At 42.3% G+C, this 23,922-nt stretch overlaps 2 protein-coding genes across 2 annotated transcripts in view; one reads left to right on the top strand and one right to left on the bottom strand.

Moving 5' to 3' along the window:
- Window positions 1-15: 15 nt before the first annotated feature.
- Window positions 16-21,268, top strand: MRAP (melanocortin 2 receptor accessory protein; the record flags this gene model as incomplete). Its single annotated transcript, XM_080377668.1, has 4 exons — window positions 16-37; window positions 880-1,136; window positions 6,218-6,339; window positions 15,195-21,268. 4 exons carry the CDS (start codon window positions 16-18, stop codon window positions 15,343-15,345), a joined length of 552 nt encoding a protein of 183 aa, XP_080233794.1. The 3' UTR covers window positions 15,346-21,268.
- URB1 (URB1 ribosome biogenesis homolog) overlaps window positions 20,826-23,922 on the bottom strand; it is a 53,394-nt gene continuing 50,297 nt past the window's right edge. Inside the window, exons 38-39 of the mRNA XM_080374682.1 lie at window positions 22,233-22,835; window positions 20,826-21,607 (exon numbers count right to left, since the gene is read on the bottom strand). Of these exons, the coding sequence (XP_080230808.1) occupies window positions 21,402-21,607; window positions 22,233-22,835 (809 nt within the window). The 3' untranslated portion in view covers window positions 20,826-21,401. The remainder of the gene's footprint in view (window positions 21,608-22,232; window positions 22,836-23,922) is intronic.

Here is a 23,922-nt window from a genome sequence, read left to right on the forward strand (position 1 = left end):
GCGGGACTGACGGCGATGCGCGTTTTGAGAGCCGCTGGTAAGCGGCCTGGCGGGGCGGGCCGAGCGCGGCGCTTGCGCACCTGGCTCCCCGCGCCCCCGCGCCGTGCTCCCCGCCCCGGGAGGCTCAGCCTCTCCTCCGGGAGGCCAGGGCCGGCGCCAGAGTGAGCAACCGCGGGCTCACCAGCAGCGACATGCCCCGGGGGCTGTAGAGGTGCAGTCACAAGCAGGCTGAGGGTCCGTGCCACATCTAGCGTGAGGCACGTCAGCTGGGCGAACCTCCCCAGCTGGGCGAACCTCGACGAGGCACCTACGTGCCTTCGAGTAGGTGCGAGGCTGCTGCGGGCCAGATGCTTCCCCGGCCTGCCTTTGTCTTGGTTAGGAGCCTGCCGTTCAGTGCCGTCCGTTGCCTTCGGGGTGGAGGGAATAAAAAAGTAGTAAAGCAAAATACATGGTTATTCCGATACGTCCTTTATTTATGAAGCCTTTATCAGGCCTTTACCTACAGCTTTACATCAAGAGAAACTCGGAAATGTCTGTCAGCCCGGCTGTTTCCAGTAGCTCCAGGGAGCGCTGCATTGCTGCGAGTTTCTGAGAGGGAAGGGTTTGTGACCCAGCTGGCGCCTGTCCACCCCATTCTTAGCTTACTTGACATCCGTCTCAGTTTAAAATATACTGAGGAATAACGTGACTGCCCATTTTGGAGGGCTGCTGTTACGTGTCTGTCAGACATTAATATTCATCGCTGCTAGATGTTTTTTAGTACCAAGGCAGTCCTTGAGCTGGGGGACCCCAGGGTGATTTACATAGGCATCAGTTATGCAATCTCTTTCTGAGGGCGCTGAAGTACAATGAAAAAAAGTATTTGGTTGGAGTTCTGAGCTGGTTTAAAATGCACTACTGAAATGGCTAACAGAACAAACTCCTCTGAGTATTTTTGGTCATATGAATATTATTGGGATTATATAGATCCAATTCCAGTAGATGGAAGCAAGTTGAAGGTTAATAAATGTAAGTATTATGTAGTAGGTGCTAATCTACTACAGGAAGAATGTTGCATAGCTTGTCTCACTGACTTATTCTTTATTTTCTTTTCAGTAGAGACCGTGCTGGGTTATAAGTGCATGGTTTGGATGGGTGTCTGCCTTCCAAACTGACTGTGCTCTAACAGCAGCTATTACTAATACTGAAGCCTTTTGCTTTATCTTACAGTATTTGAAACTATAAGACTGCTGATACTATACTCTTATTTAGAAGGACAGATTATTTTTTAACCGTTTGCTAAGTGGAAACCTAATGACTTGGAAATTTGTAGTTTGGGGTGTTATGTTACCTGTATGCTACCATCAGAAAAGTTGACTGAACAAGCAGAGATTTTCATGAGGCTGTTGTGATTTCATCCTGGGAGGTAATGCTGACATTACAACTGATAAGCATTCAAAACCTTGGTATAAGAAGAAGTGTATGTTTCTGACAGAAACAGCAAGCTGAGAACATACTCTGTTATGTTTCCTCCTTTGATTTACTGCTACTGAACTGTAAGATAAAGTAATAATATATATTATTGTCATAATATTTTATTGCCGTGGAAGCTGATTCTGCTGGGTGTAGAAGTTTGGTTTTGAAGTATATAATACGAAATAGCATTCACCAAATTCACCCTGTGACAGTCAATTTCATTTCACACTGGTTTTGCACAATGAGATAACAATGTCTTTTTATGGTTACTTAAAGTGGCAAATATTTTTTTTTCCTACTGTAACTGCATTGGTTAATCTTGATAAGATAAAATGACAAACTATGTCATGAGGGATTAGCTTAACTGAGTATAGTTAGTTGGATGGACTGACAAAGAACAAGGGAGAGTGGGCATGTTTGAGTCACTTAGGCTATATTAGGCAGCATTTTCCCTCGATTTCTGCCAAGTCTCTACCTATGCTTGTGTCGTCATTTGACAAAGACATGGGCTTTACTGATTGCTGTTTTGTTTACTGAAGACAGCTACAACTGTTCAGATGTGGTTTCAGAGAATAAAATCGCTTTCCTCAAGGTCATTGTAGTGATCTATTCTGTAAGAAAAATGTGATAGTCTTTCAGAATACTTCTGTGTCTCTCTAATAGTGCACAAAACCGTCTAATAGTGAAGACTGGACAGTGCTAGGAGCTTCATGTCCTTCACTTGCCTTATGAGAGCAAGAATAAGAAAAGGCAGCAGAAACATTAATTCTGCATTGCTTCTAGAAAAGCTTTTCTGTCCACTGATGAGCCTAGTGTTTATTGCCTCCCAACTTAGAGCACCATATCTTGGAGAAGGTGGTGTAAATATCCACATCCTTCTATATATAAAATCTTGTTCCATAATACTGTAGAGCAACATTTGGGGCTTCTGGAATCAGGCAGATTATGAGCAGCAACAGCTTCTCTAATTTTAAAGTTAGGGCAGATTATTACCCCCCCAATTCCACTAGGGAAACCCCAAACTGCAGAGTTAAGCTACCTGTAAGTCCCTGACATGGCTGGCTTAGCAAAAAAATAAAATCAGGAATCTAACCTTTCCATTTTTTTCTCATTAATAACACCTTTCTAACATTTGGGTTGCCTGATACGTGATAGAGGTGGAGTTTGTGTTAAGAGCATTTCCCTCCATGGCAATGCATAGGATATTTCTCCTTACCTAGCTGCCTGTTTTCTTGAAACTTTTTTTTAAAAAAAGTAGAAATTGTGTTTCTGAGAGAAGGTGCTCACTCTCTGTTAAACTTAATTGAAATTTGTTGATAGTTTCATGGAGGAAACTACCACACACATGTGTGAGTGCTTATGAGTGATCTCATAAGCCTTACTTCCATTAAAAAGCAGAGTAAGCCGATTTCTTACTGATTTTTGTATTTATTTATTTATTGTTTCCCTCTAAAGAAGTAGAAAAGCCTGCCACCTTTCAGGTCTTTTATATTCTAATGAGATGATTTATGCAATCATACTTTGTGTTTATGTATCTTATCTGCTCCTACAATAACTCCAACTTGATCTAGTTACAATGGAGCGGAGGCCTCAAAGATATGAAATATCTTGCAAGTTCCTACAGCTGGTGGCTAGATAATAAAGGAAAAACATGGTGAATGAAGACCTTTAGCGACAAAAAGGCTGCAGGGTGAGATCATGCACCACTGGGGACACCAAAGGAAATCACCTTTGGGCTCAGCTTTGGGAAACAAAGCTGCAGGAAAACAAGCTTCTGTATTTTAGCTGCTCAGCTCCCAGGCAAAGAAGAAAGATGCAAGTGTAGGGTTTGGGATGTACTTTTTTTTTCCCCTCAGCAGGTTAATGTTAAGGCAGTTCCCCGGGGCAGCTGTTATGTATGATATTTCTAGGTAGCATGTCACGATGGAGTTCTGCTCCATGATTTGTGTCTTTTGAAAAGCCCACATTGGCTGCACCAATTTCTAAACTAAAAATGTTGGTTTGTTTTCTGACAGCCAGGGAAGTGAAACTGTATTTCTTTGGTTTGATTTTGGTTTGTTTGATGGTGGGTTTTTTTGCTTTCTATAAAAGTAGACATTTTTCCATGTCAGCAGTCTAGGAGGAATGGGGACTGCATCATCATCATACTTTTATTGTTCCTTCTCCAAATACCAGTGAGAGAACAGTGAGTTACAAGTTATAAAGAAAACATCAAAGGAAATAATTCCACGGTTAGTTTCTTCCTTGTTTTGAATAAAGGCAATGTCAAGCAATGAATATACTTTGTAGGTTTTCCTGTTTGCATAATATTTACGTTTTGATACCTTCAGAAGCCACTGTTGGGATTACTGTTTTCATGTGCTTGGAAGTATGTAGACGAAGTAAGTTCAGCAAGACCTTGCACTTTGTGCTGAAGATGAGGTGTGATAAATGTAGGACACTTCCAGGATGACAATAACTGCTGTATTGATGTTCTAGAGGGCCTCTGCTGGTTGACTGCAGTGGGACCTGAGCATTTGTTTAGGTGCATTGCTGAACCAGCCCAAATGAATCATACGGTCATCATAACCCTTGGGATGGGATTATAGCTCCCTAATTCAGTTTTGTGTGGTTTGGTTTTGGTTTTTTTTATTTAATGTAAAACAGAGACCTGAATCTCTGTACTTTCTTTCCTCTGTTGTGTGGCTTGTCCCTGAAGCATTGTGAGAGTGCGTTTGTTGCATAAAAATGAGTCTAAATCCAGCTGTAAAGTCATGGTCTTGCCTTCTATTAATAGTGTTGTGCAGCTCTCTCTGTTTCATATAAAAATAATAAAAAGCTTAATTGACGCATGAACTAATACGCTATTTAAAAAAATATAGACACACACACACAAAAGGTAACTGTAAAATGTAGCAATAGAAAAGCCTTTTATAGATTGGTAAAACGTTATCCCGGGTTAAAATAAAAATCCTAATTGCAGAACTTTAAAAACAGGAAGTTTCCATTTAGCCCTCAAGAGTTCAGACTCCTCCTGAGACCTGGAGTATATTTGATTAGCTTCAGTGAATTTCATTAATCATATTAAAACTGCTTTTAAAAGATGAAACCAAAATAGTTCTGATAGGGAATTCTATAAAAACAAAGTCTTCATTTCTGTCCTGATGGCTTTGAACACTTCAAAACTTTGAGCTTTTGAAAATATCCCTTGACTGTGAGCTCGTTTGTTTAAGAGAAGCCCCCTAATTCTGCCTCGAGGAGTTGGGGTAGACAAGTAGCACCCCACTGCTTTTTCCCATAATAAGTTTGGGAAGAGCAGGTCAGAATGTTGGCCCTCACGTGCTAATTTACCATCCTCTGAATTAAAGCTCAGTAAAGCCTTTTTAACATAGGAAGAATAAAATAAGCTGACACTCTACATACTTATTTCCCAGTAGCCCTGACAAAACTCTGCTTTCTGGTAAGACTCCGGCTGGGTCAGCTCTAGTTTTAGGTTTAAAAGGAGCTGGGATAATTCCCCCTAATGTTTTTGTGGCTCTGATGACAACACGTTCTGAACTTTTTCACAAAGAAACACCTAATCAAACATATTGGACCCGTTTCAAAGAACACAATGTTTTCTGTCCTTTCAGATGGAAGATTTATTTTATCTTGGTCAATATTTGTCTCTGAAGTCAATGACCCTTCTTTTTCTCCTCAGTCTAAGTGAGTAACTGGTTATGAATTCAGGGCGTTTCTTGACTTGTGCCCTGCAGAACACCCAACCTTTTCAAGGCTTTAACTTGGACATTCATGACCCCCACACTGGTCCCAGGAAGGAACATTTTTGAAACAGTGATCAAATGTGCCACTGTGGCAGGAGCGGATTCATCGCATCTAGCAGCGAGCCTGTAACTGTGCAGTAATTGGCATAGCACTGCAGCCTTCAGTCATCAAAGAGCCAGCTCCCTTCTCTCCCCCAACCACCTCATGCTCCCATTAGCATTGGCCACCCAGATCAGGGATCAGTTCATCTTTTATTTCTCCTATTAATTAAAAGAAGTTTTCCTCTGAATCAAGGATAACAGCAGTGGCAGTGTCTTAGGTTGGTTTAAACCAGTTGTGAACCCGTATTTCAGTGCTAGGAATCCACTTACGTGTTCCTTAAACAAACAACTTAGTCCTGATAAAGTAGGCTTCATTTTGAACTATTTTATGATGATTACAGAAGCATTGCAGCTGAACAGGGGAAGGTTCACATTCTCTTCCGCTGGACTGATGTGCTGTAAGGGTCACAGGCACTTCTCAACAAGCTTTCCTTGGCATTTCTCTTGGTAAAAAATGTTTTCAAGGCTAGAATTCCCTTCCTAAAAGGATCATCTTAAAGATCATGGGCTGTTGTACTTTTTCACTTAAGAGCAGGATTTGGCTGTACACTAAGCAGTAACAGCTCATTCTTGAGTACCACGCTGCTTACTGCACTGTGATTTTGTAAAAGGAACTGTGTCCTCTGCAAAGAGATGGAACTGTGAAAACCATCCTGAGTGCTCAGTATTACCTTTTCAGTATATGCACACTACTAGTCACAATCACACTTAACTAGATATTTTTTTTTGATCCTCTCCCCCAGCCCTGGCCATCCACTGTTAGAATAAACTGCTGGGAGGCTCTGAAGACTATTAAAGAATTGGCACTCAGATTCCACTCTCTAAAACGTTTCATTGAATTAATTAAATGACACACCTTTCTTAGAGATCATAAATTATATTGCTGTGTTTTATATTTGCTACGGTACCAGTGACAGAATTACTGTGTTGTGTCCACAGATTCTATTGTCATAGCCTTTTGGGTTGGTCTTGCTGCGTTTGTGACGTTTCTTTTCCTTATTTTACTGTATATGTCTCGCTCTGGATCAACTCCAGTAAAGTAAGTACAACCAGAGATAAAGTAAGTATAGATGAGTGATAAAATAATCTGCGTGAAACATTCATTCACTGCTTCAGGTGATCCAGAAATTACATACAACATTTATAATTGCATACAGAGATGACACTTTTTATGTTACTATTTGGTTTGAGTGTCTCAGCCCGCAGCTATTTACTCACTTTTTGTATTAATCACCTGGATAAAAATAAATCCATAACTGATGAGGTTTGCGGGTGACAGAAATACGGAGGGAACAGTAAACCACAAGGATAGGCAGAGCAGTCTGAACTGCTTCCTATGTTGGCAAACAAACATGCGTTTTACTCATGCCAGCTATCCAGGTTGCATACTATGGAAGTAAGAGTGTTTTACACACAGAATGGGAAAGTACCTCCTGTAAACCACACCTTCAGAAGGGAGTAGGAAGCATGGTGGTAAAGCAGATGAACACAAGCTCCCAAAGCAATTCTGTAAGCCCTGATCAAATTAAGAGAAAATCTATTAGTGAGATCAGGAAGACAGTAGTATGCACGCCACTGCATAAATCATCTCAGGAATGTTGTACTTGTGTTTTAAAGAAACTGGGAAGAATCAGGAAAAACTGATTTGAGTTCCAGGAACACATCCTACAGTGAGAGAAATCAAATCAATTCGTTTCTCAAGGAGCAGTGGCTCAAAGATGCTCCTTGTGAACTGCCTGCATCTTTTAGAATGCTTGTGTCCAATTCAAGAGCCCCGTAACTATCAAATAGTAAAGCACCGTACTAAAATGAAATGGCTGGAAGCTGATGATGTTACACAAAGTCATATGTACCACATATTTTATGTGAGGGTAATGATTCACTGGAACAATTTAGAGTAGAATATTAAATGGGTTGTGAATAATTCTTTTTTTGACTAGATGACTGAACATCTGAAAAACATGCATTTGTATTCATCTAAAAATTACTGTGAAGAGCTTATGGTCTGTTATTCTCTGGTCTGTTATGCAGAAGGTTAGGCAGGCTGCTTTCTTGCCTGAAATAGGCGTATCACTCAGTCCCAAAACACTTTTAAGTTCTTGTAGGTTAAATTAACTCAATGAAATTACTGATTTTTAATTGGCTGAAGATGTGGGCAAATTTTCCTTTGTTTTTGTTTTGCAAATCCTGGCAGGAGTGTGACAGTACTTTCCTTCTCAAAGATGGCCCATATCTGAACTTCTGTCCTTCAGCACAGTAAGCCCACAGTAAAACTACACATACACTCGGAGAGAGTATTAATCACTTGGAAGTGTGGTTGTGAAATTACTTGAAACACCTGTCCGCCACGGGTGTGTAGCATTCACAGTACTAGTCAGCTTAGGAGTGAGACAACATGGTCAAACTGGGCTTTCTGTTGGAGTAGAATTTCCTGGAATTAGCCTCGGGCCTTTTCATTAATGATCAAACTTTACAGGTGTGATTCTGTCACTCTCACTTGAGTACCTTGATTTAAATTTCAGCAGAGTATTATTCAACTTTAGGGTGATAAGTTGGGTCTGAGCTAGTGAGTAGCCTAGTAAATCGCAATAGCTTCTTTGGGCTCAGGCTGCACGCAGCATAGCTGGCTCCACAGGAAGAGATCCCAGAGCCCCATGTTCATGTCATCTAGACTGTTTTTACAGCTGAGCTTGACAAAACAGGGAAATATCCTCCAGTGGCAGACTGACGGAACAGCTAACCTACTCTAGTAGAGTGTTGCCGTCTGAAACCTCCCTGACTGAAAAGAGAGGCTGCATAAATACCGCATTGTTGACAGGCACGTCCCCGGTCTCTGAAAAGATTGTAGACCTTGTCCTGCGAAGGTAGCTGTAGTGGATGTGTCTGGTGAAGATGCAGCGCCCGCTGATGTGCAGCCCCCACACATTGAATGGGAATGTAATTCCAACGCTGCCTGTGATTTTGAACTTTGTTTAAGGACAGGTTTGCGTTTGCAGCTTTCTACATTTGGTTTACTTTGTTTGCTGCTAGTTTTTCTGGCAAACACGTTCTATGCAAACAAGGATGCATTTGCCCACTGCTCCTCCTAATCTGACCAGGATGCAGAAAATTCAGCTCAGCAGATTAGGCAGAGGTTCAAGATTAGGTCAGAAACAAGCAGAGGGAATCAAGTATAATATGGCAGTAAAAAGAAGCGCTAATATTCTGATTTATTGGCACCCTAAGGTCTCTGGCATGCTCACAAAAGGTGACAGCAATAAAAAAGGCAACTCCCCCAAATAAACCACAAAGCAAGAGGCAAGTGAGCAATACAAGAAACACATGGAAATGAACATAAAATACATAAAATTACAGGGTAACAGAGGCATGTTCCCATTAGTTTACTGTTCCTAAAAAGATGGCAAGAGATGTCTATATACATGAAGATCTCAGCGTGTTTGGAAGGCTTAAACAAAAGTATTATTTTTTTTAATTTTTCACTTTTGCATCATGTTACTGAGTGAAATACTTGAATTTAAAATATCCATATTTATCCCTAATGTGTTCAGTTTTGCTCATCAAAAGAGCTGTTGTGAACAAGGCAAGTCTACGAATGTTTTGCGGAGAGCCTAGGAATCATTAATGGAAAGCAGTATTGAATGAGATTTGCTTTTCATCCTGTCTTACCGTTTTTCTAGGCTTGAAACATACTGTAAGAAAACAATTTTAGAACTGGAGAGACTACTCACACACACACACCCCCTGCAAAACTTGCCCTTTTTGATTGCGTTCCATTTGATTTTTAACCCCTGCTGCAATTACACTTCCCCCAGCTCCAGGAATAAAACAAAGTGGGGTGTCCGAAAGAAGTTCCTCCTGTTAACCTCCACCATCCTCCCCTGTCATCGCCTTTGTTACATCATCCATCCATTACCCTTGGCACCACGATCATCTAATTTCTGTATTGAAATCTCCTGTCTCTTTTCCCATGATTAATTCTGATACATTCACCCTACAAACGTACATACACGTCACTGGTCAAGGCTGGAGAACTTTTACCTTCACTGGTTCTGTGCTCATCCATCTGTCAAGTCCAGGGGCATATAGGGCAACGTGTACTCTTCCAGCTTGCTCAACCGCCTGGTGAAAGGAATGTGCTTTCAAGTCTAGCAGTTCAGAGGGGTGCACCTTCTTGCTTCAGTTGGCTGTCGAGCAAACCCCCATTGCCATGTCAGCTGTCTTTATTGTCAGCTGGACCTCTGTGGGGTCCCTGAAGGTTACATTTTGGCCTTGCATGACAAGCAGGAATTATATCTCTTCCACTGCTGTGTAAACCAAGGTCTTACTATTTTGGCAAGGGTGTGCCACCCACTACAGTACTGTCTGCTGATCTCCACTTGCATATGCACGCAGAAAAGAAGTCAGTGTCAAAATGTCTTCTGAAAGGCATATGCAACAACTAGATCTACTTATGCCACAGCATAATCCTTAGACACTGAGATGTCTTGAACCTGAATCCATGATCTGATTGCACCACAGTCTTCTCTGCAATACAAAGTAATTTGGTGCCAAGTCAGATGAGTGAGTCTGGGAGATGGGGGAGGGTTGATGCTTGCAAGAGAGCTGCAGCAAGGAATCCATGTCCCAGTACCTTTTGTCACCATTACGCTATGCCTACAGAAATAAGAAAAAAAGGTCTGGGCCATGGGACCAATTACTTCAAACCCAACAGCATGCCAAGGCAGTTGATTACCACACTGCTGTAATCAAGAGCCAGTATTAACATTTGCTTCAATTGTGTTTCTTACCATCCAAAATGATACAGAAAAATGAGCATTAGTAGATGGGGACAGTTCCCAGCCAAGGCTCAAACTTCATGCAGTGAAAGGGGGGCAGGGAAAGTTTCTCCCTGGACGCCTCAAGAGGACACACGGGTTTCCCATGCGTTTCAGTGGAGGCTCTGCATTCCTGACAGCCGTGACTCAGACCACTGTGGACATCCAAAATCTTCGCTTTCCTATCAAACAGTGTAATGTAGAGAAAAAAAATAATTGGGTACCCAGAGACTTGGAAGATCTGCATGTCTTATCCCTTGTCCACATTTCTTGCTGTCATAGTAGCCTCAGAGAGGCTCAATCAAGGGACTCTGGACTCCTTGGCAGCATGAGCTTTGCTGGCTTCAGACAGATTTCTTACAATAAGAAACTCAATCCAGTGTCCATTTTTTCCCCTGACTACCACCAACTTCTACCCAACATTTCTGGGGCGCATGGTAACATAGCTTGAGGATACAGTTTGCCAGACATGTAGGAGCTGGCTTCAAAACACTTGTTCTACAGCCAGCCTTCTTCTCTATTTGCAGGTGAGTTTCCTTCACGGACAGACCGATGACCACTGATTTGGTGGACAGGCTGTACAATGTCCATGTGCTCTTTCAATTTTTCGCTCTGTCCAGATCAATTGCAACAGCTGCTTCATTCCTGGAACTGGGGAACTAATTTGGATATTTGACAGCTCAGGGGTTTTAGTCCCTAGGACAGAAAAAAAATCTATAGCAATATCCTAGTTCTCACGTGAGGGCAGATAATTTTCAGAAGGCTTTTTTTTTTTTTAGCTTATGTTCAAGACTGTAATAATCATTAGTGAATAATATATCCACCATATATTGCAATAACAGAAAAGTACCAATTCCTGTACACAAAGGCAGTGATTCTGACCCTCAAGGCACCATATTTCTCCAGATGACACTAAGACACATCATAGCTTTACTTGGGCATGCTACCTTGTCTTTGGGGAGAGGAAGGCCTTTTCAATGCTATAGTAAGAAGATCCTCGTGATCTGGCTAAGCAGACCATGATCCTGTTTTCTGCTTTCTCATGGCAGGTGCTTCTCTTCTCTACTTTGTTCAGCCCTCTCTTTCCTACCACGGTAGACTCTTTCCTGGAATCAAAGTAATTTGTCTGTCTATAAAGTCGTTTAAAAGATACTCAACTGTGACCTCTACCTACTGTGTCTCACTAGAGATAATCATGTATTCTGACACTCCGGTATCTTGGAACTTCCTAGCCAAGACTCGCTAAATGCTCAGAAAGAACCTGGTTTCTCAGGGGTACTTAAATCTCATGGTTGGTACTCTCACAAGACCAGTATTTCAGATCTACATGACTTGTCTGCATAGATTACAGCATCTTTCCTTGTGTCAGAAGAAGCTGAGACAGCTAAGACTTTACAGCTGGCTTCCCATATACCATGTGCCTGGGGATCCATCCCAATTTCTCCCCAGTGCAGTTTCTGAATTTAATCTCAAACAGCAGGTAATAAATCTTGCTATTCTTGAGCCTCTGGTTTTAAGGGATAAACCTGTCTTTGACACCTCCATCATTACGAGAACGTTCTCTTTTTGTGTTGACAGAACCAGCTCCCTTTGATGTGAGCAGCTGTCAGACCCACAGGAGCAGAGGCTGTAAAACTGGTTCACCATGAGCTGTCAAAGCCTGTTACAAGACTTCGGTCAGCAGAACTCAAATTGTCTTCACAGGAAGGTGTTCTCACTCCTGTCATCTAAAGAAACATGCTTTGTACCTTTTAGCAGGTATCATGCCACTGGGGAGAAGCTGGGATTGGTATCACACTTGGCAGGATGGTGCTGGTGTTGTTCAGAGATACCAAATCTCCAAGTGACAACTAATGGGCCGGGGTTTTCTTTAGCACCAGCCACTGTGTAAACGCTTGTGTGAAATCAAAGCCAGGAAGAGAGGTTGCTTACCAGTAGCCAGTGTCCCTCCAGAAATCCCATGCACTGAGACTCTGCAGTTGAGAGGACACCGTTTGCTGGATGTGAGGTCAGAACATGCCCTGTGTGGCTGCTGCTCAGACGTTCTCCAAGTCTGATGCCGCCAGGCAAACATCCATCCAGGGGGGCTGTGTTAGCATTAAGGTGCTCTCTGTTGCTTTCTGAAGTTCTTCCTAGTTCTTGCTCTTTCTCCTACAAACTGAAGTGATGGGCCTTTTTGTTTTCAAACTGTTAAATGGTTTTAAATGACACAAAGAGGCTTCCATCTAATAGCGACCAGACAGACATTTACAAGTGACAATCAAAAGAGTGAAGTAATTCTTGAGCCATACATTCAGATAGTGTCCTATGAACAACCATATTATCAAATCCAACTTTATTTCCTCAGAGGGTGCAGAATGCCTAGTCCAGGTAGATGGATGTCAGCTCACTCTCAAGGGATGTAAACCAAACCACAGACAACTTGTGCATTGGACGAGATTTGAGAGTGCTGCCCACTGAGGGCAGGGACGCAGGCTCCCGAAGTCTCTGCCCAGGTGCCAATACCTCTGCAGAGGAAAACAAGTTCTTATATTTATTAAGTTGGTCAGTATTTCTCATTTCTTTGCCTAGTTAACTCACAATGCCTTGGCATTACATTGTGGCTTAACCAATAAACTTCTTCAATAAAATTGGGGTTTAAACATGTATTTGCATTAAAAAATATTAATATTTGTTCATTAATGAAGAATGCCAAAAAGTGATCACTGTGGATAGACAATGTGATAAATACAAGACATTTTGGAACCGTAGTGTCACCTACTCCAGGCTTTCAAAGATCATGTCTGTCCCCAGAAACCCATGAATACAAAATTTCTCTACTTTTTTTCTGAATATCTCAAGCTTTTCTGTGTGCCAAGTTTCACCGTCTTTAGGGAGAACAGTTTATGAAAAATCCGCAGTTCTCAATGAAAAATATTACTTCCGCAGTTGAGGCTTTAAATGTAATATATTAATGTTGTTTGAATAGGTCCGTGTTAGCTAGCTGCCCGGTCTGCGCTAGATGACTGTTTGCTCCTCCTTGTATCACTGTATCTGCATCCTCTGTGTCCTTCATTCAGAGCGACTTTACGTTTACTTCCACTGATGAAGGTGCCGAACAGGATCGGGTGCTTACGGAGCCCTGCTAGAAAAAGCCACAGTCAAAGGTGAATCTCCAGTTATTCTTTGAGAAGCCCTTTTCACGTAACACCTGGTTAATGGGGCTTGTGTATAGCTCTTTTTAAAGAAGGCAGTGTGGAATACTAAGGCAAACTCCTTGCTGCGGTTTAAACAGCTACATATAGGCAGCTACCTTTATCCTCCAAATTGTGTTCCCCTCAAAAAATGCCATCAGGCACTTATCACAGTACCTGTCTTTCTATAAAACCACACTGTCTGGAATTTGGTTTTTTGTCCTTTGAAATACTTTTTCAGTTGTATCTTATCTTAGCTTTAATTCCATGGTGTTGCCTGGGGCTGAGGTCAGTTGCACTGCCTTACAGTGACCTGGCTTGACCAGGTTTGCTCTCAGAGTACTGGGACACTAGGGCTCTTCCAGCCTCCTCAAACTTCCCTGCTGTGCCAGGGATGGTTAACAATTAACAGGAGCCAGCCACAGTTCTCCTCAGACAGTCTCTGCGGCTCTGGGATGCAAGTTCTCCAGCTGATTTTGAAATATGGATAGCTAGCTGACGATAGTTATATACTTAATGGACTAGAAAGAAAACATCCTGTTTTGATAAGAGTACTTTTGTCTACTTCTGTCAGACTGTGAAAGGAGACTTTTTCTTGACTATGCCTGCATCGTGGCAAAGAAAACCCCAAATCCACCTGCCGTGCCGGGCCTGTTGCTGAGGTTTCAGGGTTTTGTTTTGGTTTTTAAGCAAAACCCCTGTTGTGTTAGTCTTGTCAGGCACAGATATTTTAAGCTTTCATTAGCAATTAATCAATAAAAATTTGAAGTTCTGAAGTTTATATTTCCCTTTTTCCAAAGAATTATTAAAAATATTTATTTTCTTTTTCATCCCATTTACTTTACCTTAGTTTTTAGATTTTGGTCGTTACATTTATCTAGCCACTGAAACACTAGCTTTTAGTCAAAGATGTTTTCTTTCTCATCTCTGAAGCCATGGCTCCTGGACGTTAATAAGACTGTTCAAATTTTTTCCATTTTCATTCTCACTTTTGGGTTACATTTTTCTTCCCAGTAAAATTTTCCTCCCCACCTTTGAAGCCCTAAGGACATAGTTGTACTTGGGATCTTGTGTTCAGCCATATTGGATGGAACTTTCTGCTTCTAAGCCAGGACTCATCTGCTTTTCATTTTTTAAGGGTGAAGTTTGGGAAGCTGCTGGGAAGGAGGCTCGGGGAGAAGGAGGCTCAGGAGAGGAGGGTACACTCTGCTGCTCTCATGTCATCGCCCCCTCCACCCCACCACTAACTAGTTTTTGTGGCAGAACCATACTTCTTTGTATCATTATCATTTGTACACTAGAAATTTCCTGCTACCCTAGTCCTACCCAGCCCTTTTTAGGTCTGTCCCATTTTCTTGCTCAGATCCCCACTAGCCCTTAGAGCTGTCTTGCCTTTTCCCAACCCCAGTGTCAGAGAATCCCGAATATCATATATCCCTCTTGTTCTTGCCCCCAGTGACACCCGTTCACAGTCACATAAAGCTTTTATCCCTCTTCTCTTCCCCAGGCACACCCTTGGCAGTTCCCTTCACCCTCAGTACACAGCAGGTCATAGCAAAGTTTCTAGTTCCCTCTTGAAAAATCCAGCTAAAGAACCAAGCTTCAGGGCTGGACTGAAGGTCCCATCTTGCTGGGGAAAGGGGGAGTCACCACGTATCAGGCACAGCTTGCACTTGTGCTGTCGGTCATGCTCCATTTCCAGGTAAGGATGTGATTCTCAAGGTGGATAAAGAGGGCTGAAGTCCACAAGTCTCTCTCGTGCTGGGTACAATGTCTTTTGTCTTAGAAGAACCGTCTTCCATATTTTTTTAAATGTTGATAATGTACTTCCTTATGAAACTGCTGCTATCTGTCTTCCAGACAGATGTCCCTGATAACTACATTTTTGTTCTCTCCACACATTACAGACAAGTGATAGTAGGGAACCAGATAGAAGAAAGCAGTTCCACTGGTGAACAGCCTCGCTGCGATGCTCTCAGTAGCCCGTATTCAGATGTGGTTGCTTCTCAAACACCTACCTCCCTTTCAGATGAAACTGGCATTCATGGAAGGATCTGAGCCTGAATTAAAACTGGAACAGGTTAAACAAAACCAGCAATACAGTTCTGCTGACTGCAGAGAAAAAAGCTCAGTGCTGTGACTGCCTATTAAACACTGGCACCGCAATCCTGAATGAGTTCAGGAGAAGAAAAAGAAAAATGTCTTTCAACAAAGGACAAACCTGTAAAATCCTGGATGCTTAAGAGGAAGTCCTGAGGGCCGTATTTGAGCAACATGGCTGGAGTTGCCCGATCAGTATTTTAGATCAACATTTTAGATCATGATGACTGTAAAATTTCTCTCTCTTTTTAAAGTAAGGATTCAGCCCCAGACTCCTCTCCCAGTTACGTGGTGCGAAAGGTGTGCTGCCGGTTGAGTAGTTCTCAGCAAGAGCCATTTGGCTGACAGCAGGTTTACTCCTCCAGCAGAAAGTTTATGCCAGTTACGCCCCAAGTCGTGTAAAGAGTTCTGCCTTGCTGGCCTGAATGCACACCAAGTCCTGTTATCCTCAGGGGTGTCTCTGCTGCATCACTTTTCACTGGGTTGTCTTGCTGTGGAAGCAAGCAGCACCCCATTGATCTTACTGAACAGGAGCATAACCAATATTCTTTATATTTCGTGAGAGCCACAAGTCCTCTGTTTCTGGCTCTGTCCTCAGATCACACTCATCAGCTGCAACTTAGCGACATCTCCACTCGGTCATCCTCTGAAAAATGAGCAACAATGTCATGCACAATGCCAACAATAGAACTTTGCTTTTAGAAGGGTTATAACTTACTTGCTTCACTAACTTAAAGCTCAGCAGTTCCCTCAAGGATAGAATATGCTTTTTATTTACTTTTCTATTGAAAAAATAGTTAGGTTACTTAAAATTTATTAAAAACACTGTTTTACCTAGAACAGCCTTTAAAAGCTATTGACATCACTAATTATCTCAAATGAGTGTCTTACTGAAGTCGTTAGCTTTACCTACTGCCCAGAAATACAATTTCACTACCAATAACCAATTACTTTTTGCTTCCATTTTGAAATGGTAGATCAAAAAAACCCGGTTAATATCGAACAATCTTGAAACGCATCTGCAAAGAGAAGTGTGTTTACCGTCTTTTATATCAAAGGAAAATGCTGGCAAAACCACAAATACGACGTCACATTTCTGCACGAGTTTCCTGCTTTCAGCTGGGGCTGACAAATATTTTAACAGAAGCTACAGTCCTCCGTGAAGGCCACAGCAGCTTTTTGGTGAGGTGGAGAGGATGGGTTTAGCTCAGCTGGACCAGAGTCAGAAGGGCCACTTGCACTCCTTCCCCCTTCTGTGGGCCTCTGCTCTCTCCACCTCTCCTCACCTGTGGAGCTCCACCAAACCCAGGCAGAACCAGGCGAAGGTCCATGAGAGGGTGAGGAACCCTTAAGAGCTCCAGGAAGCACAAAACCAGGACTGCGGAGTTGGGCTGAGGAAGGCAGCAAGAGCTGGAATAGATGTAAGGCTGCATATAGCTAGTTGCTGGGCTGAGGGCAACACAAAACTCATTTGAAACTTGAGGAGAAGCTGAAGAGATTCCACGTTCCCAAGCAGGCAGGAAGAGCTCCTATGGTGAAGTGCTGCCAGCGCAGCCTTATGCTGCTATAGGGAATGTGGGCTGTGATGTTACCAGAAAGTGGGTGGGTTGGGCTGCATTAAAAAAGCCTTTAACAGAAGAGACAGACCAGACCACCAGGCACGTGTTTGTATTGCGTTGGGATTGGTTTGAATCTTCAAATTTTTTGATCTCCGAGATAAACACTTCTGCAGTTTGCTTTCTGAGCAAACTGACTACTACTAGTGTTGGGTTTGGAAATCTGTCAAGGTGTAAAGTCTGTTGAGTCAGACTGAGTCACGGGCAGATGGAGAAAATGAGGAAAGGCTGCAGGAACTGAAGGTGCAACATGGACAGAGACATATCAGAGAACCAGCCATTTCCACCTGGCAACTCAGGTGGCCACAACAGCCTTCCCTTCCCCTTAGATACCTTTACCTTTTGCTAGAGCTGGGGTAGCTCCCGCAGGAGACATGAATCGGCTCCCCCGTTGGCACCAGCTCTCCTGCTGCAATCACACAGTATCACCAAAGACAGCCTGAAGAGGACCCAACATCTAGACCTATTTTCCTTCTCATGGACGCAGCAACTGCACTTTGATCCCTCCTGCAACATCCGCCTGCCCTGAGCTAGAACATCTCTCCTGCACCAGCTCTGTGCTGCCGGCGCAGCCTGCTCCAGCACCCTCCTCCCCAGCTCACCACAGCCTTGTATCGCCCTGTTGTTCAGGATCCTCTTCTCTGTGCATGGATTCCAAGGGGATTTCTGGAAGATGTGAATACTCCCATTTGTAACAACTGGTGGTCCTTCATTAGTTGCACTGGAACATGACTCAAAGTACATAACCACTGAAAAGCCTTCCCCGCATCCCCCACCCCCAGATTACCTGGAAATGGAATGTATATAGCATGAAATACGTATACAGTAATAAATAATATGCAAAATGCAAGCCTATCTTATAGCACCTAACTTGGGAGAGGGGGAGTGGGGGAGACAGAAAGGCATTTCCTTCTGTGGCATTTCCATACATGCCCAGCTCAAGGCCCTTCCAGTGCTTTGCTCTCCACAGTGAGCACTTCATTTCCCCTTCCCTCCCACTCCTCCCTTAACAGAGGCCTTCCCTCTACGCTCTGCAGCATTCACAGGTGGTTGAAGAGCTGCATCCACCAACCAACAGGGCGACCCAGATCAGTTCATGCTGCTGGTTCAAAGACGTAGTTGACTTCTATAAAAATGTTACCCCAAACCGCTGCCTCCGTGAAAGCCACTCACGCTGTGCGAAGTCCTCTCCTGCCAACATCTCAGATGTCCTTGTCTGGGCACCGGCACCAGCAGCCTCTTGCTGAGATCCATTTCAAATCCTGAGGAGCCCCACCTGCAACTCAAGCCGTACACGGTCTATACACCAGGGACAACAGCAAGCAGTACGTTCAGTATGTTTTCTGGGCTGTTGACTTCACTGAGGTTTTGTGAATTTTAAGTAAATGGCTTAAAAGGCCTGTCCTGGCAACGATTTCTGTGAGGGCAGCCCAGACTGCTGGGCCTGCTGCAGAGCGCTCTGGAGCTTCATCTGCATTGTCTCATCACAACAGCATCAGAGCGAGTAACGTGTTAAATTGTAGAACTCCTTGTTTTAAAACATAGGCCCATATATGGAGCAAGTTTTCCATTTCCAAACGCTCTTCACAATTTATTTTAATCAAGTCTAATTTCTTAAAATAATGACTTTATCTATCGAATTTATTAAAATGCATTTTGAGTATGTTGGCAGTAATTCACATATACAAATCATTCAACTGCTAACCGTCTACGGCTTTTAAAGATACTCAACCATTATTTCCAGGACTTCCTAATAATCTTTCCATTGCCACGTTACTAGAATATACTGATGCTCAGAGGCAGCGAGAGATGAAGCCTCATTTTTAAGTTCCCACATGCACAGCTACATTGTCTTCACTGATAAGCACATAGGAGCTACGTATCCTTTACATGACAGACTAGTAAATTGTGAGCTCATTTGCATTCATTTTCTCCTTCTGTTTCCCAAACTACCATTGAAAAAAAGGAAAAGTGAGTGTGTATGAACAATCCTCTCCTCCCAACCTGGAGTATATTGGCAATAATATAGCATAGTATTGGAGACACTAACAAAATGTTACAAGCTGAGGAGAAAGTACTCACTGCTGGGCCTTTCTGAATACTTAAGGCCATCAGAAAAATCATCACTTTAGCATGAACCCTTAGGGCGGATTTGTGCGCCATTGCTCAGGATTTAGATGCACTGCTGCAAGGAAAGCCTACCGACATGCATGACTGGCCCTAGTCGCTGTCACCGTTTCCTACTTTCCACCTCCATGGCACTGTGCATCTCATTAGCTAAAGCCCACTACAGCCTTGAAAGTTACCTTTCTTATTTTAGCAGTGACAAAACCGCATTCAGAAATCACCATTTCCAGCCACAGAGCAAAATACCACGGTGTGCAAACAGCTGTTTAAGCATAAAGTAATTTAGCATGCTTGTTTGCATCTGCTGTACCCGGTTCTAGAATCAGATCTCACTCAAGGGTCGCTCTTCCAACTGGTTAGGCTCCAACACATGAATTCTGCTCCTGCATGTACCAGTTGCATGATATAAATAAATTGTATAAACACAACTTATTTTTTTAAGCAAACACGGGCCAAAGGGCATGTGAAAGGCTCTGGCAAGGCATGCAAGCCCACACCCAAAACCATTCTGGGCTTGCAACTTGTCGGACAGTTTGTAGCAACCAAGTTGTGGCATTTAGCATTTGGATTTTGTTACTTTATTAAGAGATCAGAAGGGGCCACATACAGCCCGTTACATGGTGTGCTGGGTCAGCTACCAGCTGCTTTCTCAGTACCCCTCAGCAGGACAGGGGGGAAAACAAGATGAAAAAGTTCATGGGTCAGGCTTAAGATCGGGAGCTTGCTTATCAGTTACCATCACGGGCAAAACAGATTCATTTTGGGGGAAATTTAAATTAATTTATTGCCAGTTAAGATATATTTCTGCATTTCTGTCAGGTTGGTTGAATGGTCTCACCTCCTTTCTTTAATTCTCTCAAGGAAATCATACTATAAACCACTGTTAGACGTGCTCAGTCCCTCAAGACAGCTGAAAAACTCCTCTATGTGTCATGAGTCTTATTTTCAAGTTAGATGAGACGGGAAGACAGTTTTTGTTTTGGGACTCCTTTGGTTTAATTTTGCCTGTTGATTTGTGGGGTTTTTTTAATTAAGTAAAATAAGTTCTGTTCATCATAAAGACTTCCTGATGTCAGACCCTAGGGATTTTATGTGACAAAATTTAACCTCTAATGGGCTTGCAGATTTTTCAAGAAATATTTGTTATTTTTAAATGAAGTCTTGATATTGATATTATGGCTTCTTCAGGACAAGAATATTTATATGTAGAAGCACTCCTCATTATTTGCATCTAATGTTTTTTTTTTTTTATTTATTTACAAAAAAGCCACAAACTACATAAGCATCATAAAAAGGGTGCATTTCTGATTTTTCCACTGTACAGAATTTGTACCAAGTACTTAGGCACAGCACAGATTCATGAGTCAATTTAACAAATCCAGTTTTACCTACCAAAGGTTCAAGTTCAGGCTCTGTATGTTTGCATACCTGGAATGGTATGTTAAGCTGCCCTTAAGGCCACATTCAAGAAGTATTTATCAGATTTCACAGAGAACTTCCAACAAAAGCATGTATAATCAATAAGTAGCAAGTCATTTGGGGTTTAGTTCTATCTCTCATCTTTTAAGAGTGGAGAGAAGATGGGTCTTTGTTGCAAGTTCCAGCAGTGGTGATGGTCAGGGCCTTTTTTAATTAAAAAAACAACAACAAAAAGACCCCAAACCAAAACAGAAATGAGAATAAAAACAGACCAGCTCTGAGATAAATGCTTTTAATTAATTTAAAATGAAAAAGAACCCCAGACTATCATGATTCCAGCATTCAGTTTTTATTGATACTGGTTTCAGTATCGTATTATGAAAGAAACTGTGTTCTTCAGGAAACAGTAAATCATTGAGGCTAAACCTCTGACTGTTCTTTCTTTGCACTTATACCACATTGTGGTGAAGTTGTGCAGCCTTTTTTCCCCATCTTATATTGGAGAGAGGATGGATTTTTAACTACACGGGAACTGAAATACAGTCCATAGGCAATGCACTAATCAGTCCATTTTGATTCTTCATAAAGTTAAAAACATCTGTAATAAAAATTGATAGAAAATAACATTCAGTAACCCATACTGTTCAAGGAAAGGGAAATTATAGCCTCAGTGTTCCACTGAGGGATGATGAGTGAAATTTCCCCACTCTGAGTTTGTATACAGTAATAAAATATTGATCTTTGTGACAAAACAAGTTAGATTTGTATGGAGAACAGTTCAGGAGGGTTTCATGGCTTGCAGCAATGATGGCAGAGCATATAACAATAAAGATTTAGTGTCAGTTCACTGAATTACTGCCTCAACGTAGCCATGTAAAGGGTTTTGCAAAGACGCATAATAGTTTCTTCTCCTTGTTTATAAGTTTCCAAGTCATCGTTGTTTAATTTCTCATCTGTACTACCGCAGATCAATTTGACGTGGGTTATTAACATATCTGGCTGCTGTGCTCCAAGCCACATGTCCCCAATGTAAACAGAAGTCAGGAATACACAAACAGCTGTGGAAGAAAAAATAAGAGAAAAATCAGGACAGATAGTCTTCTATTTCCACATAATAATACAAACCCAAACCATTTTAGTGCCAGACCTATGTTTTTAAACGGTTTCCTAACTTTTCCAAGATGGAAAATTTGTGGGGTTTTGCCCATACAAAGCCAATGATCCTCCTCACACTAAGGAAAGAAAACAGTTTTTTGTTAGAACAACCTTCTGACCGTTTTCAGTTTGAAATCTGACCTGTAGCTTTTGCTATCAAATGGTAACATTGAACAGCGTATGGATCAGAACCCATACGGACTCGTTTGTTGCAGACTATTTTTCCCCTTGGTATTTTATCTTTTATACTTCATTGAACTCCATGTTAGTCCTAGGAAAAAAAAAAGTTTTCTGTGAGGGAGTATGACTATTGTATGATTAGAAACCCCTACAGCGTGACCTTGTTCTATGCTACTAACCCTTGTTAGTATACCATACCACTGGAGACACAGCTTTTACCTTGTGTAGTTATGAGCACCGGTGGGCACGGGCTAACTTCAAACTGATGAATTAAGAAACCCCCATGGAACTACCTACTTTCTAAAATTACTGCCTTGTCACGTGAGCAAAAAGGAAAAGGCGAGTTACCTTTCTTGTTCACATCCTCTTCCGTCATCGCTGACAGGCACAACGTTTTCACAAGTTCATGAAAGCTGTTGTTGGTCAGGCCCTGAGCATCCATTAGGTGAAGCATGATCAAACTGAACAAACAGAGCTCTTCAAAAAGTCCAGCCGTCCCACTGCTGGCCTCACAGACCTGGGTGTAAAACTTGAAGATGTTGTTTCTCAGTGTCTCATCCCTGAGCATCTCCTGCACTGCCACCGGGTGTGGCAAGATGCAATTCCGTAGCCACCGCAGAGTTAATGAAACATTTTGTATATTAAGACTGTGCGTGACCATGGATTTTACGAGCCATTTAGTCACTATGTAAGCGGACGCGCAGGTAAGACCAATTGTTTCATCCGCAACATCAGCAGACGTGAGGGGCTCCCCTCCATGTTTGGTAGGTGGCGTTGAGAAAACAGGCTGCCAGTGGGCAAATATGGAATTCAGATGACCTCTGCATTTCTCCAGCTCAGAGACTTTCAGGTCTGCAGCAGTGTCATCTTCTCTTTCTATCTCATTCTTTTTCCGAATGTGATGATATGCATGAGATGAGGCTTGAGATTTGTTTTTTTCTTTAATATTTTCTGTAAAACGCCACCAAAACAAACATCAGATACTCCAAAGGATTTTCTTGGTACAAAACTATGCAAGAAAGACAGTATCTTGTGTTGCTTCAGTTGCTAAAAAGATAAGTGCTAGCCTCATTTGGCAGCCTAATTGAGCCTACGCATGTCAGAGCAAAAGGGCTACAGGCAGCTCCCAGTGACTCACAGGCTGAAACTTTTCTGAACTGGGTTGCCTGGCCCACAGCCCGGCCAAGCCAAGGCAGCATTTCAGAGGTGCGCAGGACACACTTTTGCCCGTAAGGCTACATTATTTACACCGCCTCACTCAAGCCGATGCTCTCAGGGCTACGAAGGCACGGAACACACCTGCCTATGGAAGGAGGTATCGGCACAGCTACGTTGCTTTTGAACCGTGCAGGCTAAAGCAGTGCAGTTGGCCTTCCTCCAGCACAGCCACATCCTGGCCATGTGTCTGCCTCCTGAGGTGCTGTCAACCGAGGACACGTCAAGTTTTTGCACCCCAAGGGAAGACACAGGGAGCCAAACTTTGTAACGCCCAGCTGGCTTCTGTTAGATGCTGCCTGTGTCATGGGGAGCAGCAAAGCTCCCCAACAGCAATACCACTTTGCCACCGCCATACCACACAGAACATTTTATGGCAAACTGCTTCTGAGGAGTCATTGAGAAAATTATCAGAAATGTCAATTATGTTGCACTTTGCAGCTTAAAATGAACTAAATGTATTTAAGCATTTTTCCCGGGTGCTGGGGGGGACGGGGTCAACTCCTGACTTGTTACCTTAGAAACAAAATTTCAGATAAGGATCCATTTTTCTAACTGCTTTATAAGCTTCTGAGGCTTGGAGTAACTTTTTAAAAACCACATATACAGTAAATTACAGACATCGCTATAGTAGCTCTAAAAATCCTCCGAAAAACACTAAAAGGGTATGAAAAACTTCAGAAAAACTGAAGCTCTCATAGTATCCCTGAAACACAGTAAGAATTTAATAATTAGTTTAACTGATACAGAATACTTAAAGAAACCTATAGAAGTGTTTATGGACACCAAGAGCAGTTGTATTTGCGGGAAACCAGTGCTGTTT

The sequence above is a fragment of the Falco punctatus genome (assembly GCF_963210335.1).
Source record: "Falco punctatus genome assembly, chromosome: 2".
Lineage (NCBI taxonomy): Eukaryota > Metazoa > Chordata > Aves > Falconiformes > Falconidae > Falco > Falco punctatus.